Genomic DNA, 20,026 nt, shown 5'->3' on the forward strand with positions numbered 1-20,026 from the left:
CCAAGAAGTCAGCTGCCCAGATTGGACACAGCAGGCCAGCATGTGGGCTTAGAAGACTGAGGGCCCCATCGGTGCCTCTCTCTAGAAGCCATCTCCACATCTAGGTCATGGCATGGTAGTCTGCTTCATCGATGATACAGGAAGGTCTTTCTCTCCAGGCTAACTCTTCCTTGGCTACTGTGAGAAATGTGGCGATGTCCCCTAGCACTGGGAAGAGACAAGGGGGAGAGGACAAAACACAGGGTCCAGGTATTGCTCTGTAGTTTGGAGCTCTGAGCCCTGCTGCTATCCTCCTTCAGAGAAGATGGCAGGGACTGAAGCCTTTCTCTGCTCTCCCAGGGGAGGGCAGACGGACAGGCAGGCAAAGACCCTTGCCTCCCAGGGACAGTCTTCTCTCCCCCAGGTTTCTGAAACCACACAGCTCCATGCCCCTCGCCCAGCAGCCCTACTGTTCTCAGATGTGGAGAGACCCTTGGAGCGAGTCTGTCCATTCCCAGGGCAGACTGTGGGGTGGAAGGTTGGGGCTGAGGGGAGGGGCAAGGAAGGAGTGGGTGCAAGAGAAATGAGAAGATGGTCAGTCCTGGGACAGGGCCTGATAGAGGCAGGTGGCTAGTGTGCTCTCCCTCCTCCGGAGCTGCCCCTCCTCTGTACTGAGTCCTGGGTCACATCTTTCCTCCTTAGGAACCTTTCCCTTCCGTTGTGCATGTCTATCTCATGTCTACATATGGGACAGGCAGCACCCCAGGAAACTCCTCAGGGAAGGGCCCTATGTCCTCCTGTACCCCCCTCCCCACCAGAACCCTGACTCTGGGGCATCATTCAGAATCTTCAGCTTCCTCCACCCTTGAGAACTGCCAAAAGCTAAATGCTCAGTGGTAAATTCGGGTGGCAGCCTCATCTTCTTCCTTCATTGCAGTCCTGTCCCCCACTACCTCCATCCTGGGGGGTCACATTGCTTGGTTTGCCTTCAGGTCAGATGGCCTCAGTTTCCTCCTTTCCCTTATGTTCAGGCACCATGGCCATCTGCCATCCACATCAGGCCCTGTCCCAGGACTGACCAGGGGACCCAGAAGAATAGCTTTGCACTGGGGACTTTCAGAGACACACAGTCCAGAGAGATGTTTCTTGGGGTGGAGCAGGATCTCCTTTTATTTTCCTCATTACCCCCCACCACTGAGGCTCAGAGATTCCATGAAGAGAAGGACCAAATCTATTTCCAGTGGGTTAGCCTTGGGACACAGCCGGCCAGAATCCAAGAAGCACAGACCAGTGAAGAAGTATTTTTTTTTTTAAACTGTGCTTTATTTAGGGCTAAGCTGGAGAAAGCATCATCCAATAGTTACAGAAGATTACAAGGAGTTTGAGGGAGTTGAGTGTGAAAAGAGCAGTTGTACTGAACTGCAGCTGTTTTTTATTTTTTTCAACATCTGGACATCCTAAAAGGAGGAGTCAAGAGAAATCAAAAAAAACAAAAACCAACCAACCAACCAAACAAAAAAAAAAAAACAAAATAGGCAGAAAGAAAGGAAAGGCAGGAGGCCTGAGAGAAACCAGAAATTTGTTCTTCTAATGGAAAAAAAAAATGGTAGGTCTGTGAGCTACTTGGCCTCCAGATGAACTGGACATCAGTTAGACGGTGTCAAGGCAGAACGCCAAACCAAGTCTTCTCAAGGGTGCAAATAAATTATAATAAATATGTTATACTTTAAAATATATGTGTTCTTAAATAATTCAGTGTTTTTCTTCTGATTCTGAGTTTTTTAAGCAATGTCTTTAACTGCTCTAAAGTCATTTACCAAAGATAAATATCGTGCTTTCATTAAATAGTTTTCCTTGTTTTTTTCTCTATCATTACAATTAAAAGTCCTACAAAATATGCAAATTTATTTACAGAAAAACAGAGCCGGCATCATTTAAACATCCCTGTTTTTCAAAATTCCTTGTAAACAGTTTCAGAAATTCTTCAAAGATTGTTTATTTTTCTCTCTCTTTGTTAAGGGTGTGTGTGTGTGTGTGTGTGTGTTGTCTAGTTGTTTTAAGATGAAAGTTTCCAGTTCTCCCTTGCCCGGAAAGTCTCTGGAGCAAGCATGGAAGGCGAGTGAAGCAGAAGGTGTCTAGGGCTTGCGGGGAGCGGGCGAGCGCGCGCAGCTCCCGGAGCAAGGCGGCGGCGAGGGCGGCGGCGGCGGCGGGCGAGGCGGCCCTTCCCGGCCCAGGGCGCGGCCTCCACCGGCTGCGATGGGCTGCCAGGGGCGCGCAGGAACGCGGCGAGTCCGGCCTGGCCCTCGCGGACAACGGCGTCCGACAGCACTCGTGGGGAGAAGGAATTGATGCTCAGTCTAAACTCTACAAAAGTACAGTCCTACAACATCTGGGATTTTAGCAGTAACGCTAACTTCTATAGGTTTTTTTTTTCCTTTTTATTTACTTTTATTTTTTGCTTTCCTCTAATTTTTCTTCTATTATATAGGTATTTTAAACTTTTCCTTTTTAAAATTCTGTACAACTATTATGATTTTTAAGAGGGGGGAAAGAGTTAGAAGCATTTACAGACTTTCACAACAATGACCTTGCCTTGTCAGTCCCTTGTTTCCCCTCCTTGTATTCTCACACTTCACGGTTAATGAATTTGAATACTTTTGTTGCTTTCCCCAAATATCCACCAATTTGTTCATCTTAACAGCTCCATCCAGACATATAATACAGAAAACCATAGGAAAGTGTCATAGACTTGAATGAGGGTAATCAAAGCGCCTCTCAAAGTATCAAAGAACTATTATCTTGCTGTTTTAAAAGCATTGAAGCATTATTTTTCCTTTTTTTGTTTTTTGTTTTTTTGTTTTTTTTTTTAATTTTTTATTACATTTTTCATAGAATCCCTCTAAGCTGTTTCAAGAACAGCCATTAGGCAGGAAGGAGGCTGTCCTCCATTCCCCCTCTATTTGACAAAGAGCTACACATCTGCAATAAAAAGTTTGGTCCTTTGGTCCCTAAATAGCTAAAGGAATGACAGAGATGCTCAGTGGCAGCCTCCCAGCCGCCCCCTGGGGACCAGGCCCCATCGCACCGCTTTCCCCAGCCTGCCTCAGGCGTCCGTGGGCTGCAAAAGCCCCGGGATCGGTAAGCAGCGTCTCCTCCCAGTTCCCAGCCCTGCAGCCTCCCCATCTGGTCTCATGTTATTTTGTTTTAAAGTTGCCTCTTTTTTGTGTTTTTGTTTTTCTCATTTTTCTTCATCATCTTCTTCTTTATGTCATATATATTTTTCCCCCAAACACGTGCCCTCCGAACTCCATAGACGCTATACTTTCCTTGAAGAAATGTTACAGTCACACAGACAGTGTCTGGAGTCTTCAGCTTGATTGATATTGGCTGATATGTCAAAGGTGTCATCCAACAGTTCTCATTTATAAATATATATAGAGAGAGGTTTGTTTTTAATGTAGCCCGTTCAGCATCCTGCCCTAAAATGAAGAAAATCGGGGCTGATTAAGCCAAGAGAGAAACACAAAATGCATTCAAACACCAATAGGAACCTGCCTTAGGGGTTAGGATGGGAGCTCTAAGGGATGGTGAGAGGGAAGGAAGAGAGACAAGTATGAGAATTAGTCATGATCATGATACATTAAAAAGAAATTTACTCTTTTATTCAGAGTAAGATACCACTGAGAGGTCTAGTGGTGATGTTGCAGCTGAGGTTTAGTTGTTGGGAAAGGGCTCTTGATTTGGGTTCCTGTGGAGTTCAGGATTAGGGGGATGTTTGGATCTAAGGGAAGAATTTGGGACTGTGGAATATGAATTCATAATTAAACTTGTCTCTGAGGGATCTAGCCCAGATACAATATGTATACAGAAGCCTAGCAAACAAGAGAGTAAAAATCTAGCAGCCCAGCCCACTCCTCCCCATGTGAGGGCCCGAAGGAGGACAGAGCCATGACTTGAATTTTGTAGAATCCTTACCCAGTTTCCAGCCAACCACTTCCTTCCCCAGGTCAGTAACTATTTGCGAGGCTGTGTATATATATATATATCTGGATATATGTGTAGAATATATTCACCTGCACATATGTGGATATACATGGATATGTGTGTATGTGTATGCATCTATACACACATACACACACACAATACTTTTCTCATACATGCCAGGGAATTTAGAGGAAATTCAGAACTTCAAGGGAGTGGACAGGAGAACCTAAAAAAGGTCAGAACAGATTTAATTATCAAACTTAAATAAATTAACTCCGACAGTTCCTGATTTTGTTTTGAATGGTGGCTTTTGATGTTTTGTTTTGCTTTTAAAAAATCATGATCTGACTAGAATCAGAAGGCAAATGCTTAATTGTTGTGAATTTACAAATGAGACTCATCTCCATTCTAGCAAGCAGCTTCCACTTATACATGGGGGTGACTGGTTACATCGAGAAAGTTAGAACTGCAAAGCCCCCAGTTGAGGGGACAACGTCATGCGTATATCAATCCATGCTGGCAGGTTTTTCACACTGTTGATTCAACAAACAGCAAACCGTACACAGCAGTCTAAACAATTACAACACCAAATAAAATAATAATAAAATTAAAAAACACTTGTCAAGGACCCTTTTTCAGTTGTAAACAAAAAGGTGCATTTTGCTTTTGTCAGTAGTGTTTCTTCCAAACCAACCAAAAAAACCCTCCCAAACCCCCAGCCCCAGCCTTCCCTCCCCACATTGAATTTAGCAGAAGTGGCTACAATACAAACCTTAGAATTGTTACCGGGCTCTCTCTCAGAGGCCTCTGGCTTTATTCTCTAGTTTTTTGGTTTAGAATTTTTTAAAAATCATTCTGTTGCTGTAGATATTTGTTTTTTGGGGTTTTTTCCCCCTTTGGAGTAAGATTAAAATAGCCTAACTGGAAAAAGACCAGACCTAAGAAAGTGTCAATTGAAAAAGGCCCCCAAATTTCTAGAAAAAAATAAAATCACAGTATTTTCAAGTGCAAGTAAATCAACCACGCATATATATTTTTAAGATGTTTTCCTTATTTTTAAGACAAAAATAATGGTTTGCACAGTTAAATGATCCCATGTTGGATAATTCAGGAATTCATCTTTGACTATTTTTTTTGTTCTTTTGTTTTGTTTTTTTCTCTATGTGACATCTAGAGAAGCATAAAAAAACGCTGAACAAGAAAAACCAAACAACAGAAAGTAAAACCACTGCAAGCACCAAGAACGAAACAAAAATGAGCACAGCAAAAAAGATTGTGGCAGCACAAAAGTCAAGAAATGCACGTGTGATCATGACTGGCCAATCATTGACTGATACGACATCCAAGAAAACGCTCCAATCACAGCACCTCCACGAAACTTGACGGCAACTGTCATGCAACCGATTCTTAGCCTTGTTACATGACGCCATCATGTCACACTGTGAACTTTGAGTTGATTTGAACTTACGGATGGGGGACTTTTCTCCACTCTCATGTGATTACGTGAACTTTATTCCTAGCTCAGCGCGAGACTGTGGTGGATTTGACTGGCCCTGGTTGGGTTGTTGGAATTTGATTGAATGACAAAAGAAGAAAAGATTTATATATATATATTTATATATGTAGAGAGAGAGAGAGAAAGAAAGAGAGAGGACAAGAGAGTGTGGGTAGGGGAGGAAGAGGCAGGGCGGGTGGGGCAGGGCAGGGTGGGGAGTGTGGAGGGCAGGGAGAGGCGGGTTGTGGGTGAAGAAGGGCGAGGAAGAAGTTAAAACAAAAGGAAAAGGAAAAAATACTTATACAGCACCAGACCACAGCATCAATCTAAAAGCTCTGATGAGAGAACAGCAATCAAATCATAAGAGAACTGAGAAGAACTCAAAGGATGGAGGAGGCCAGCAGACAGACATGGGCACGTCAACACACACACGCACACACACACACACACACACACTTACACACACACGGTTGTTTACGCAGACACATGATACACTGTGAAACAGAAGCAGAACCTCACACAGGGCCACTGAGGGCATCCGTCATGCGTTGGGGGAGGAGGGGCATGGGTGGTTTGGTAAAGGGCCAGAAAAATATAAAACAGCCCCTCAAACCACCTTGGCTGGCAAGCGACCTCAGGGAGCAAGCTCTCTGCTTTTATAAAATCCACCCTGATTCTTTCTCTCTCCCCAGGGTGTGGAGCTCTCCTCACCTCCCCAGCTTTCTGTGGCTGCAGCCTATGGACCAGCAGGGGAAGCCTGTCAGGGTGGCCCTGACTGGTGGGGTAGGTCAGAGGCTGTCTAAGGTGACTGCCATGTCCATCCATAGTGCAGGCCCCATGGCGGTAGCTGAACACCCCCCTCCCCACCCGCACCTTGTGGGTCCACACTGGATACCATCCCAGGCTGCAAGGGCACCCACTGCAGAATGTTAGGATCCTCCCCCCTTCTCTTCTGCCTCAAACTTCTTTCCTCAGAACCTTCAGAAAAGAAGCAAGTTCTGTTTTGAGATTTAGAGTAAATTTCATTTGCTCATGGAATTCTGTAAACATGCCTTGGCACTACTGTTTCCATCTCACAATCATCTCCTCACACCCCTTGCTCACACACTTGGCTGTGCCCCCAAGGTGGCTTGTGTAACCAACTAAGGCTGCTTCGGGGCACATGAAGCTCTTTGAAGGTTCTGTTGCTCTGACTCCTACCAGGGCCACATGGAAGGCCAGAGGTGTCCTGAGGGGGGCGGGTGACCCTGCCTTTCCAGGCCCTGTTGCTCTCTCTCTTGTTCCGCTGACCTCCTCTCTTCCCACAGCCCATGACTCCTGCACCCTCCATGAATAGCTTTCTAGACTGTCCCATCTCACAGTCCTTGGCTTTCTGTTTTCTTTACTTATCGAGAATGAGCTGCATTCCCTCTCAGGAATTATTTAGCTTTGAGTTGTATTTTCTACCCCTCACCATTTGCTTCATCCCTGCCCTGGGATTTGAGGTCCCCAGCTCCACCCCCTCTCCCTGGTCACCATGAGCTTGCTCCCTCATCCCCTGCTACCCTGGGCACTCAGGCCTGTGCCAAAGCCTATGTGCCAGGTTGATCTGCAGGGTTTCCAATGCACCAGGCTTCTACATGCAGCAGACTTCCACTCTCCATCATGAGCTTTCCTTCAGGGAGGGTGGCAGGGAGGCCTGGGATTTTAAATTGTAACTATGGATGAGTTGTGCAGGGCTGAGCCCAAGCCCAGCCTCCCACTAAGTCTTCACAAAAGCATTCCCTGGACTCTCTTCCTCTGCCACCCAGCCCTGCCTGCCCACGCCTACTGGGTCCTTTGTTCCTCCTCATTCAGACCAGGACCCATCACTATCCACCAAGGGCTAAGAAGCCACCCTCAGCTAGAAGTTCAGTGGGACTTGCACTGCACCTGAACCCAACCAGGCCAATTGGCAGGCATGGGAGAAATGGCCTAAAAAACTAAGGACTATATTGCCTGCAGGTGTCTTCTATAGCAACTGCAACTAAGAGACTCTCCCCACCTCTACCTCCCAACCCTGAGCTCCTCACAGGCATTCACTTCTTCCCACTCTGCTTGTTCCTCTGCCTTCTCTTGGCTTGTCAGTGCCAAGCACTCTCCTGGGGATCAGGACTCTGAAGATTACAGCTCCTCTTCCAGAGTTCTCTCTCACATGCACTTGGCCCTGGATACACCCTCACGCTCACCCGATCCCCAAGGAGCCTTCCCGAGGACTCTGCACATGCATAGCTGACTACTGTCTTCATTAGGGAACAGCTGCACAGCTGCCTGCAGCAGAGGCCCCTTCCCAGTCACCCACTTGGGGTGGGGGGGACTCACAGAGCACAGCCCTAGATGTGACAGGAGGACCACTGACCAGCCTGAGGAAGCTCAAATCAGGTCTGGGAAGCTTTGACTCACCAATCTGGGTGAGGAAATTAAGGCCAGGCCGAACCAGTTCGTATTCCAGGTCCTAAAACCAGCTGGGTGCTAGCCAGAGAAGGCCTGGGCCCAAATCCACAGTCAGACCCAAAGCACTTGTCTGGGCAAAGCTCTGCCCAGACACTGTGCAAAAGCAACTCAGAGCCAAATCCCAGGGTCTGGGACAGACAGGCCTCCCAGTGGAGTCAGACGTGCTGTGTGGTGTGCTCTCCCACCACAGACCCTCAGTGCCAGGAGCCTGAGGACCCAGCTGCTGTTGGAGACCCATATGTGCCAGTAAGCTCAGTGGAAGGACAGAGACTCTGAGCTGGTCAGGGACAGCAGCAGACACTGCTGGCTATGAACCTGGGCATACCCATGTTTTTGCCCTCTTTTCTTGCTTTTGTTTCTCCTTAGTTTCCCAGCAAAGATTACTTGGAGAACCCCCCATCATAGCAGAAGACAATGAACCCAAGCAGCCAGAGGGGCAGAGGCAGCAGGGGAAACAGGAAACCAGCAAGGAAGAAGAGCCACACTGACCTGCCCCATCCCACCTTGCCTAGGACTTCCCTTTATGAAACCAAAGCCCAGCCATGCCCCACAAGGATGCCCTGCCTAGGCTGTTCTCCTTTCCCAGACCTGCTCCACTCCCTTGGCCTTAGCCTTGGAACACCATGTCTCCAGGGCTCTCTACCATCACCTCTGCTGGGCAGCCACCCTGACCCTGAGATCCCCCTTCCTGACTGATCCCCAGGGCCACTGCTCAGCTGTCCTTGCCTTTCTGACTTTTTGACTCCAGCTCAGGCCTCATCACTTGTAAACATCCTTCACTGACCTGTGACATCATGTAGACTTTTAGCTACATTTTTGTGCCTTTTCTTCCCTTGGTAGCAGTTGAAGAGTAGCTGCTTCTCACAATAGTCCCTAAGCCTGCCTTGACAAACCCCTTATCTCTTCTTAGCACCCCCCTTCTGATAGATCTTCTAACAATCTTGGGTTGGAAGGCCTGAAAGCGCCTAAAAAAGTGCCAGCTAAATGAAAATTTAAAGGTCAACTTTTATTGTAGGCGCTTTATCACATCATAGCTTTTTATTTTTATTTATTTTATTTTATTTTTTGAGACAGAGTCTCATTTTGTTACCCTTGGATTGAGTGCCGTACAATCATGGCTCACAGCAACCTCAAACTCCTGGGTTCCAGTGATCCTCTTACCTCAGCCTCCTGCGTAGCTGGGACTATAGGCACTATAATGCTTGGCTAGTTTTTTTCTATTTTTAGTAGGGATGGGTCTTGCTCTTGCTCAGGCTGGTCTCAAACTCCTGAGCTCAGGTGATCTGCCTGCCTCAGCCTCCCAAAGTGCTAGGATTACAGACGTGAGCTGTGGGGTCCAGCTACATGATAGCTTTTTAAAAGACTGCTTAGTAGGGAGGAGATGGTCAGATGGCTGACCCCAGAGAAGGGTGGTGTCACGACATGTTCTCCCTAACTTTTAGGACCCTCTAGGGGGGCAGGGTCGGGCTGAAGGTGTAGTGGGGGCTTCTCATTTTCCTCACTTGAAGGGAATTACTCCCCGGTTTCAAAGCTTGGCTCTACCACTCCCTACCTGATGGACAAAGTGCCAAATCTCTCTGTGCTCCACCTGTGAAATGGCAGCACTAACACTACCTGCTGTGTAGGTAGTCATAGCTATAGCCTCAGATCTCATAGCTTCTCAGGGCACTGTTTGGAGCATGGTAAGCACTGTGTGAGTGTGGTTCTTAACTCTGACCTTTGCATACCCTTGTGGAAGAACCCACTCTGCTTTCTCTCTCCTTTTTAAACCACTCCTCCAAAGCCCCCACCCTAGCTCTGACTACCAGCTGTTTCAGTTCTGTGGACCACTCTGACCTTATGTCCCAAACAATCAACCTCTAGGAATTTACCCAACCTAGAGGTTCTGGCCAAGGAGGCTAGGACAAGCTGCTCTAGGGGAACCTTGGTCAAAACACACCCACAGTGGCTCCTAGGGGATTACCTTGATGCATAACCCAACCCCCCCAAATCCTCTGACTCCAACACCATGGTTTCATTAACAAAGATACAGAAGCCCAGAGTGAGGTAGCGCCTTGACCCAGGTTATACCTCCATGGCAGGGCTATGCTTATTTAAGGAAGGTTTCCATATAAAGAAAGGGCTGTCTTCACTGAACTGTCCCTCCCCTCCTTTGGAAATGTCCCCTTCTGCAGACTGCCTCCTTTGTCTGTGTGTACACAGAATCAGAAGCTCCATGAGGGCAGGGATGGTGACTCATTCATCTTTGCATCCCCCAAACTCCTAAAGAACATGTGTTTTGGCATCTACACACAAGCCAAAAAGAGGCAGGGGGAAGGAGGTTGGTGTCAGGAGGCAAGAGAAGCTGGTTTTGCTTTAGAGAGAGGAGGCTCACACAGCCCCTGAGAGAGAAGGTCCCTTCTCTCAGTGGATGAATGTTGCTACTTCTGGATGGAGGTGTTCAGCTGGTGTCTGTACCTGACTCAGGCAGGGAGTAGGATGGGAGTGGAGGCTGGGGAATTAGAGACTATCCTCCCTGATTCCAGGCTTTGAACATCCAGTTGACTGTCTAACTCTTACATGTCTGATCTCCCTGTCACCTAGGCCAGAAGCCTGACAGTCATCTTCAGCTCCTCTCACATGCTCACTTCAAGCTCATTATGTCCAGCATCCTTGGCTCTGCCTTCGAAATATATTTAGAAATCAATTCCTTCACATCCCACTGCCTGCTGTCTCCCTGCACTGAGTGGTCAGCACCACAGACTTCTGCTTCAGCCCCTGCAATCTATTATCAACACAGCAGCCAGCGTGGCCCCATTGAAATGCAAGTAATCACATCACTCTTCTACTCAAAATTCTCTCATGTCCCCCACCCCATTCCCATTTTAGAGGAGAGACCAAAGTTCATGCAACAGCCTGCAAGGCCTGCTATCCTGGCCCTGGTCCTGCCTTTCAGCCCTCTGGCTATCCCCTCAGAGGGAGGGCACATGCCTCCCCTCCCTTCTTCAAGTCTTTGCTTCAGTGTCACTTCGTTAACAAGGCCCACTCTGACTAGATGATTCAGCTTCCTAACAATCCTGATATGCTAGATCAGTGGTTCTCAACCTTCCTAATGTCACGGCCCTTTAATACAGCGACCCACAGGTTGAGAACCACTGTGCTAGATGATTTATTCTTTGACCATATGGCACTGGCTATTGTCCTGTCTTGGCCTTCTGAGCCTAACTCACTGCTGGGCCAAGTACCTAACATAGCACCCAGCTCACCATGCTGCCACCTGGAGGGAGGGAGCTGAGCAGGAAGGGCCTAAAGGGAGTCCTTGTCTCTGGTCTGTAAATCAGCTGAGGACACAGAGCAGACAGCAGTGGGAGAACCAGGTAGACATTTCATGGGCTGAGACATCTTCCCTACCCTCATCCTTTTTGCAGGCCTGGAGGAGGAACCCCACCTAAGCAGAAGAGGTGATAACTACCCATTCAGCATGGCCCAAGCACTGTAGGAAGAGTGAGGGTTCCCGGGGGCAACACCACTACACTCCTCAGCTCTGGTCCCATCTTGTTTTGGGTTTTGGTCAAGTTCCTTTGACAAATCCTATTCCTCCTCTCCCAACTGAGCTATGGGGAAAAGGAGGGGAGATGGGGTCAAGTGTCCAAAGGCTGCCAGCCCTCTTGGCAGAACTGGGGAGGGGAGAGCCACAGAGTCTGGGAGAAGGCCTGTAGGCTATTCTGTCCCCAAACGCTCCGGCCTCAGCTTGCCATTTATTCATCCCTGGGTCTTATGGCAAACAAGACTGCCAGTGTAGACCTGGAGGCACAAGCCCAGGGCTCGTCTCACCTTGGAGAGGCTCCATCGGTCCTGCCCCTCTTGGCCCTATGGCAGGGAGATGGCCATGCCCATTTCTGCCGGGATGACCACAGCTCTGCGCTTGTCCCCCGGGCACGGAGCAAGGAACAGGTTGAGCCGGGCGCAGCGGGTCCAAGGCACAAATGAGGATCCGGCCCATGGAGGCTGGAGACGGCGGCGGGTCCGTCCGGTAGCCCTTCCCAAACCCCCCGTCCCCGTGCCCCGGCCGCCCCCGGTTACCTGTGCGAGTCCTGGTCTCCCCCGGGGGACGCTCCCGCCGGCGCTCAGTACGGGCGATTGGCGTCTTTGGGCCGCTTCAGCTGCACCTTGAGCCTCTTCATGCCGATCTGGAAGCCGTTCATGGCCTGGATGGCGGTCTGCGCGCTGGCCGGGTTGTCGAAGCTCACGAAGCCTGGCGAGACACGAGGGACGAGGGCCTGGGTTTCCACCTGCCGCTGGGACGCTCCGGGTGAGGAGGGGTAGGTGGGGGAGAAGGGGCGGGAGGGCGGGGCGGGAGGGCTCCAGGCTCCTCCTCCCGGGGCCCCGCCCCCGGCCGGGCCGCGGCACCCGGCGCCCCCCGCCCTCCGCGCGCAAGGGCCCCTCCCGGGGCGGGCGGTTCCGAGGCTCCGGGCCCCCACTTGGGGGCCGCCAGCCCAACTACAGCACCTCGGAGTGGGGCGACGCCGCTCCCCTGGCGCCCACCGCCCCAGGTGGGACGACCGCGGCCTAGCGGGGCTCGGAGAGGCGCCCGCCCCCCACCCCGGCCGGCCCCGGCACCTCAGCCCTCTCCTTCGGTGGGAGAGGGCGGACACACCTGCGGGTGGAGGAGTTTATTGGACACTGTCCTCCCTGACAGGAGGGGGCCTGGCAGCGGGAGGGCACGGGGTGCCGGCCTGGGGAGAGAGAGCAGTGCGAGGGGGAGGGAGGGGAGGCCCCGCGGAGAAACTTCTCCACCGCCGTTTCCGGCCCCCCCCTCGCGAGCGCGGCCCGGCCGTGGGGGGAGAGCCAGAGGCCGAGTCCCCGTGGCCTTTCCGCCCCACTCCCGGTCCTGCCGAGGCTGCTCGGGCCGGGCTCCCCGTGGGCGCTGTGCTGAGTCCGGACCCACTTCCTTAACCCCGCCTCGCCCCCAGGGGCTGTCGGCACCTCTCCTCAACTGCGTAAATTCCAAGCCCGGGAGCCAGTGCTCTGTGCGTGGTCTAAGCAAGCTCCAGTAGCTGTCCCCTATGAACCACTCTGGGACCCATAACAACTATGATGTTAACAATTAACACCGTTAGTAAAGATTAGGTGAGAGCCCTCGGCGTCCCGGGGACTGCAGAAGTGCTTCTCACATGTTCAGTCCCCACCATGTCTCCAGAGTGGTCACAAATACATGTGCAGCTTCCACTCCCAAGCACGCAGCGCCCCGTGGGATGAGTCATGCTGCCGGAGTTCAGAAATCATCTTTTGGGAACTTTGAATGCATCTCCTTATGGGGACAACTCCTGTCAGCATTTCCAAGCTAGCCGTAAACGGTGATTCTTTAGAAAGGGCCTCTGTGGTCAGGTAGCTTTAAAGCCTGGCCCTTCTGGGCCCGTTCAAGGTACAATAAAAGATTACCTCCCCCAAGTTCTCCAGTAAATAAACATCTATAGCTTTGTTTAATCTAGCATCTCCTTGAATTTATTTGACTTTAGAGGCCTTTCTCCTGTAAAATGGTCTTAGATCCTCCAAAATATATTAACACGAAATTCAGCTTGGTGTGATACCCAGACCTTCCCAGAAACGTGCCAGTTGGGGTGCTCGTCCCCATAGGACCATTAGATGTATAGGAGATAGACGCATAGCCAGCTCCCATGCAAAGTAGAAGCCCTTTTCTTGGTTAACTATCCGTTGTACCTTGTGCCTGCCTCTGACTTCTCCACTCCAAGAGATAGACCTCTCTCCCCCACTCTCCCTGTGCAGTGGCTCTTTCCCCCTTTTTGCCTCTGTCCAGGACACCTGTCTTCATCAGTCTCTTTTTCTCTTTGCTTCGCCATCAAAGATGGGGGCCAGGGTGGTGGTGGTGTGTGATAAATGTCTCATTTTTGCACATGTGTGGATATGTGAATGCGTGTATGTGAACATGGATAGAGTTGGTCAGAGTCAGGCCCAGAGCAAGAAAACCAACATCTGTGTAAATCCGTATAGGAAAGATTTAAGATTATCCATTGGTGGAGATTAGTTCCAGTCATCCTTCCACCAACTGCTCTCAGCCCCGTGTGGCCCATGACCCCCTCCAGGACCTGTACGTCTTACGACTGAAAGCCAGGTCTCAGCAGCCCAGACAGAGCAGGTACAAACGTGTGGACTGTGTGTCTGTTCATATTGCTTTCCCACAGGTTAAGGAAGGTGGTTGAACTAAAGCCTCTGTCTCAGCCAGAATGAGGTAGCTTCAATGTGGGTGACATGAGGCACCCCTCATTCCTTGGATCATCCCCTGGGCTTGGTGGGTCCGGTATCAGAAATAAGACTGGAGCAAAGCAGGGAGGAGGAAAACAGATAAGGAGGCCTGGAGGGGTGTAAAGAGGGTACACCCCTCTAGGCCTAAGGCAGAGGTGTAAAGAGGGAGAGAGGCACCCAGAGGGGAGCAGGGAAGAAGCCCAGCCTTCCTGGAAGAGTTCAAAGGTCTCCAAAAGCCAGGCAATTGGAAAGGATCCAGACTCAAAGGAACTTTTCTTTCCTTGGACTGTTATTAACTGGTGAGCAGTCAGGGCAGGGGTTGTCTCCCCTGCAGAAGGAGAGCCCTGAGGCAGGACTCTGAGAACCATCTCCATGTTCACAGTTCCCAGGACTGTTTTCCTTCTCACAGGCCTCCCTCCTTCCCCCCACCCCCTGCACGGTTCTTATCCTACCTCTCAGACTGCGGGGGATGTACTTCCAACCCTCCTTCCAATGTAGAACAGTTAGTGCTAGGCACATCCTCACCAAGATCTCTGGGAGATTTCACTTATAATTGCACACTTATGCATACACAGCAAGTGCAGGCTTTGAGGAGTTCATGTTAACACAGGCCCACAGCAAAACAGCACCTCCTGGAAGAACATAAGGAGCTGTAGCACTCACTTCCTGAGGGTCTGGTCTGGCTGAGCAACCCCATCCCACAGACTAGCTCCTGGAATGCTCATGGCACCCAGGAGAGATGACAGCTAACGTCCCCATTTCACTAATGAGGGCATTTGAGCTCAGAGTTAAATGACTTGCCCATGAGGGAGCGCTGGAGTTAGGCTCACATTAAAGTCCTCCGGGATGGGATGGTGGCAGAAGGCCCAGCTACAGAGAGAAAGAGAGAGAGAGAGAGAGAGAGAGACACCCCAGGTGTCTCAATAAGGAACAGCTGGGCTGGGCCAGCATGGCCGGAGCCTGTCGTTATCCAAGGCCAGAGATGTTCAGCATAATTAGTATGTTTGAGAAGAGAAGAGAGGCCAGAGGAGAGGCACACAGATGATGATTTCTATAAAAAGCAGGAATAAAGCCTCGGTCCTGGAGAACTTAGAAGGGTAGTGGCTTTGGACTCTAAGGAATGGCTTTGAAAAGCTGAGCCTGGCTATGGCTGGAGGCTAAGCCTGTTCCAGCCCAGATGCCCCTGAGTCTCCTGGACTATTAGAAGGAAGAATTCTTCTCATGTACACAGTATTTGAAACTTACTTAAACAATAAATGTACCTGCTTTCTGGTTTGATTATATACATAATTGTAACCCAAAGGGAAAAGTGCCAAACGTGGAGGAATGCCACCCGGTCCTTGTCTTTTGCTTTGCTTTTCCATACTCAGAAAGAAATGAGTTGCTGGGGCCACAAGATTCCTGTGGCAGCTGCCAGAGGGGAAGGGACAATGGTGCAGTGATCTTACTACTAACAAGTAGTTCAAGAAGCTTCAGACCTCCTCCTGGAATTTTATTTTACCCCACATCCCTCCCCTTCACTCCTGATCTGAATCCTCAAGCCCTTTGTAGTTCTGCAAAGTAGCTCTCCAAAATGTAAAGTCCTGAATGTGTGCTTCCTGATGCTTCTCTACACTTGTCTCTTCTACCCTAGCCCAATATGCTATGACCTAGGCCCCCTGTCTCCTACTAGCCCCAGACTCTGGGGGTCAGCCTAGGGATACTGAGCATCTAGCAGACCCATCCCTGCTTCCATATGGCTCCCTGGGGACTAGACTCCTCAGTCCTCAAGGACTCATGAATGGATCTGGCCCTAGAATGGCTGGTGGGGGGGGCGGAATTAGGAGGTGGGAGAGGGAACAGGAGGGGTGGAGGAGAGAAATGTGGAGTGAAGTGAAATTCCAGGAGGAGGTCTGAAGCTTCTTGGATAGAGTTGCCAGATTTTACAAATCAAAACATAGGATACCCAGTTAAATTTGAATTTCAGATCAACCATGAATACTTCTTTTAGTATAGCTCACATACCGCATGAGACATGTTGCAGGCAAGGTTGAAGACGTACTAAAAAAGTATCTGTTGTTGATCTGAAATTCAAATTTTAGTGGGTGTCCTGTGTTTCATCTTTCATCCATATTCCTGGATCCTCCAAGGTTTTCCCTCTCCCATCTAACACCCCATTACCAGGCAAATTTGCCCAAAGCTGTGCTCTCATTCTATTACCTCAGCTCAGGGAACTCCCGCTGTCTTCCACGGCCCCCCACACCAAATGAAGCACCTTCATCTGAATGGCTGACACCCTCCTGAGCACAGACCCTCCCTCACAACTGGTCTCCCATGAGCGTCCCCCCACAGATCTCCCCCGAAATCTCTTGCCTCTTCATTCACCAGCCTTGTACCCATCTCATCCCAGTCCCACGCTTGCCATCCTCTTCTTCCTACCTGGAATTCCCTCCCTTCCATGTGTTTACATCCTTCTGCCTTTATTATCATTTATTACTTGGTGCTTCGCAGACTTCACTGTTGGTAAGTAGACTTAATTTTCCTCTAAGATCAGAGCTCAGGCTTCCTGAGGGCAAGGACCCGTCTCCTCTTCCTGGCTTCTCAACAATGCCCTGCTCTGGGGGCTCAAGGGGAGTGGGTAGGGATGGTGGGAGGGAGCACAGAGTAGGGGGACAGAGAAGGAGGCAGTGCAGGATGGAGAGGTGGAGAGGAGAGGTGAAGGGGTGGGGGGATGCTGCTTCACAGGGACGGTGCTGCTCTGCTACCACTGGGACTCAGGCTGAACCACTCTGCCCATGAGCAGGGAGGGGCTGAGGGAGAATGATGTTGCTGGGCTCTGCTCACTGCCCCCACCCCTGCACACAGGGGACCTTTCCCCTTCTCAGTGGGTTGGGATCTGACTGGAAGAGGAAACCCATTTCTTGGACTGGGATGTGGGAGGTGGAGATGCAGGTGAGGGTGGGCAGGGAAAGCCAAGAAGCAAAAAGAGCAGCAGAAGAGAGAAAAGAGGGGAGAGATGGAGGCTGAAGGCGGGCCGTGGGCGCTCCTGGGGGCCGATGTAGAAGAATAGGTGAGAAGCAGTTGGACACCAGTAGTTTGGTGTGAGAACCGCCCTGTCCTGGGTGAAGCTAACTGGTTTGTTATCTTTACCCACCAAAGCATTTACTTTGGTTAGTCACCCGATCCACAAACACTTTCGAGGAGATGACATTACCGAAAGGGAGGAACATCTGCATCAGCTCAGCGTCCCCAAACTCCTGGGGCAGATGGTAGATGAACAGGTTACAGCCCTCAGGCCCTGCGGTGAGGGGAGGGGTGGGCGGGGGAGGAGGGATGGTGGGGTGAGGGAGAGAGAGACAGAGGAGAGGTGAGCGAGTTAGGCAGCACAGCAGGGAGGGGGGCAAGGTAGGGAGTGGGGGTGGGTTCATTCAAGATCCAAGGGTACCCTGGAAGGGTGCTGAGCCCTGAGTCTGAGCTCTGCTTTCTGCTTTCCCCCTGGGCAAGTCACTGAACCACTCTGTGGCTCAGCTGCCTTTTCTGCAAAATGGATCAGAGGCCTGGCAACTTTGGGCTCCAGGGGCAGAGCCAATGAGAGAGAAGGGGGTGAACATACCAAAACTGGATCCACTGTGTCCCTGGAAAAAAGGTGCTGGGGGGCACATGGAGACCTAGGGAGGACCTCTGTTCTGCCCAGCCCCTACTCTGGGAGGATTCAGGGACTTTGCCCTGGGCATCCCTGTCCTATGCTGGGAAGATAATTCACCTTCTCCATTGCAGGCCCAGCTCAGACCCTGGGCCCATTCCCTTCCTGGTCTGCAGCCTCTCCTTCCCATCTGGCCTTACCCAACCGACAGTCCAGCCTAGCACCACACCCTCTGCTGTGGTCTGGAAGGTGGAAACCAAGATGTATCCTGCCTCTCCAAAAGGCTAAGCACAGGAAGGGTGTCACACCAAGCTCCATGATTACCTAGGGAACCCTTGAGCCTCTGTATTCAAAAGTTCTTCATTTTATTACAACAACAATAACAGCTCTGCCCCTTCTACAGAATGAACTGTGTGTCAGGCTGTCCTGGTTACTTTATTAGTTCACTTAATCCTCACAGCACCCTGTGACTTAAATACCATTGTCATTGCCACTTCACAGATGAGGAAACTGAGGGCCAAAGAGGTTAAGGTACCTGTCAAAAAAAAATAAACAAACATGCAGCTGGGGGTTGAGGGGGAGCCAGGACATGAACCCAGGCCATCTGCCTCCACAGTGTTTCTTCTCTCCACCTAAATCTCAGCTCCACTAGAACCCCTGAACACTGTGGAGACCTTAAATTTTTGAAATTTCCAGATATCTTTTAAGACTTACATATTTCTTTTTAAATGGTCGAAGTGTTCAATTCTAACTCTTTGAAATGAAAATCTTTTCAAGACACAGGGTCTATTTCCTGCCATTACCTAGCATATACCATGTATAATTTAATCTTATAAAATGACTTGTGGTCATTTCAGTGCCACTGTCCATCCTATGGTGGGGATGGGAAGGAAACAGCTGTACTTGTTGCAGTTGTGTAATAACCAAGGTTCTGATCAGCGGCTGGTGTAAACCTAAGCATGAGCTTAAAAGTGAAGACTGTAAGGCACCGATGTGGGCCGCTACCTGGATTTCATGGCCAGAACCAACTGTCTTGGCTCTCTGGAACCACTGAGGCTGCCAGATAACCCAGTCCTGGGGTACAGGCTCACTCTGGAGCCTCTGACCCACTCTTTACTCTCTTATCTCTCCTCCACTCTCTCTTTCTTCCTCCCTCCATCATCTCCACCCCCTTGAGGCCCATAGCCTAGAACAAAGACCCCCAACCACCGAAGCAGCCTAATGGCTGCTGGCCTGCTCAGTCCTTGGTCCCCACCCCACAATATCCATCATCCTTCCCTTCCAGCCTCTCCTCCCTGAACTGCTGGCTCCCAGGCACTCTGCCAGCAGATGGTACATTCAGAACTGGAGTAAAGTGTACCCTCCCACCTCAGGGGTTCCCAGTGCTGGGTACCCTGAGCTCTGGTAGCCCTCCCTCTGCCTTTGCCCTATGCCCACTGACCATGCCATCCTCCACTGGGTTGTACCCTGGGCCCCACAACCTCTGCTGCTCCCTTCTGATGCCAAGTCCACTTTCAGTACTCTGTGGGATGGGCTCCTTCTCTTTTATGCCTGCGAGGTTTTCTCTCCAACCAGAGTGGCCACTCACCAGGGGCAGGAACATCTTTCTTATCCTGTCCACCTGCCCGTCCTGCTCTGGTCCAGCTCGTAACCTCCCAGCCCAATCCTTGCTCCTCCAGGCCTTCCTGACCACTCCACCATGCTGATGCCTGCCTTGGACTTCGGGCCCTGGCTCCAAGTTTGAGTACTGCAAGCTGCTTCATGTGCTGGTTATGTCTGCTTTCCTTAAAGAAACAAGGACCCCTCATGGACAGGCCCCCTAGGGTCGTTCCCATCTGCACAATGTAGAGTGGAGCTCCCAGGGCAACTGTCCAGCTCTGGCCTGGCTGGGAAGCAGGGCAGCAGCTCAAGCCCCTTGCCTTTTGGAGTAAGCCTGCATACTGCATTACTCCGGCCCCCCAAGCCCTTTCCACATCCCCCCACTCACAAATGACAGAACACCCAGATGGCAGAATCAGCAGGACTTTAGAGATCAGTCTGGCCCAACCCAGCCTCTGAGAAATGATTAGACAGAGCTGCAGAGACATCAACTACCCCTGACCATACCACAGCCCTGCAGGGCCATGGCTGCAGCCATTCCTGAGGGCAACCTCGCCCTGTCTGTAGGGCAGTCAGCCTGTGGGGGATTCAGGCACCTCTTGGTTTTCAGGCTCAGCTTAAAGACAATGCAC

At 50.6% G+C, this 20,026-nt stretch overlaps 1 protein-coding gene across 50 annotated transcripts in view; it reads right to left on the bottom strand.

The window, feature by feature from the left end:
* Positions 1–1,423: 1,423 nt before the first annotated feature.
* CELF4 (CUGBP Elav-like family member 4) overlaps positions 1,424–20,026 on the bottom strand; it is a 307,990-nt gene continuing 289,387 nt past the window's right edge. For 16 of the 50 annotated variants that reach the window (XM_053571531.1, XM_053571530.1, XM_053571527.1 and 13 more), the window contains exons 11-13: positions 17,367–17,450; positions 11,993–12,164; positions 5,431–5,516 (exon numbers count right to left, since the gene is read on the bottom strand). In XM_053571531.1, the coding sequence (XP_053427506.1) occupies positions 12,037–12,164; positions 17,367–17,450 (212 nt within the window). In that variant the 3' untranslated portion in view covers positions 5,431–5,516; positions 11,993–12,036. Of the gene's footprint in view, positions 3,459–5,430; positions 5,517–11,992; positions 12,165–12,566; positions 12,646–17,366; positions 17,451–20,026 lie in introns of those variants that run through there. The other 34 variants (XM_053571547.1, XM_053571545.1, XM_053571542.1 and 31 more) reach the window with 3 other exon arrangements.

Source organism: Nycticebus coucang, chromosome 19 (assembly GCF_027406575.1).
Source record: "Nycticebus coucang isolate mNycCou1 chromosome 19, mNycCou1.pri, whole genome shotgun sequence".
Classification (NCBI taxonomy): domain Eukaryota; kingdom Metazoa; phylum Chordata; class Mammalia; order Primates; family Lorisidae; genus Nycticebus; species Nycticebus coucang.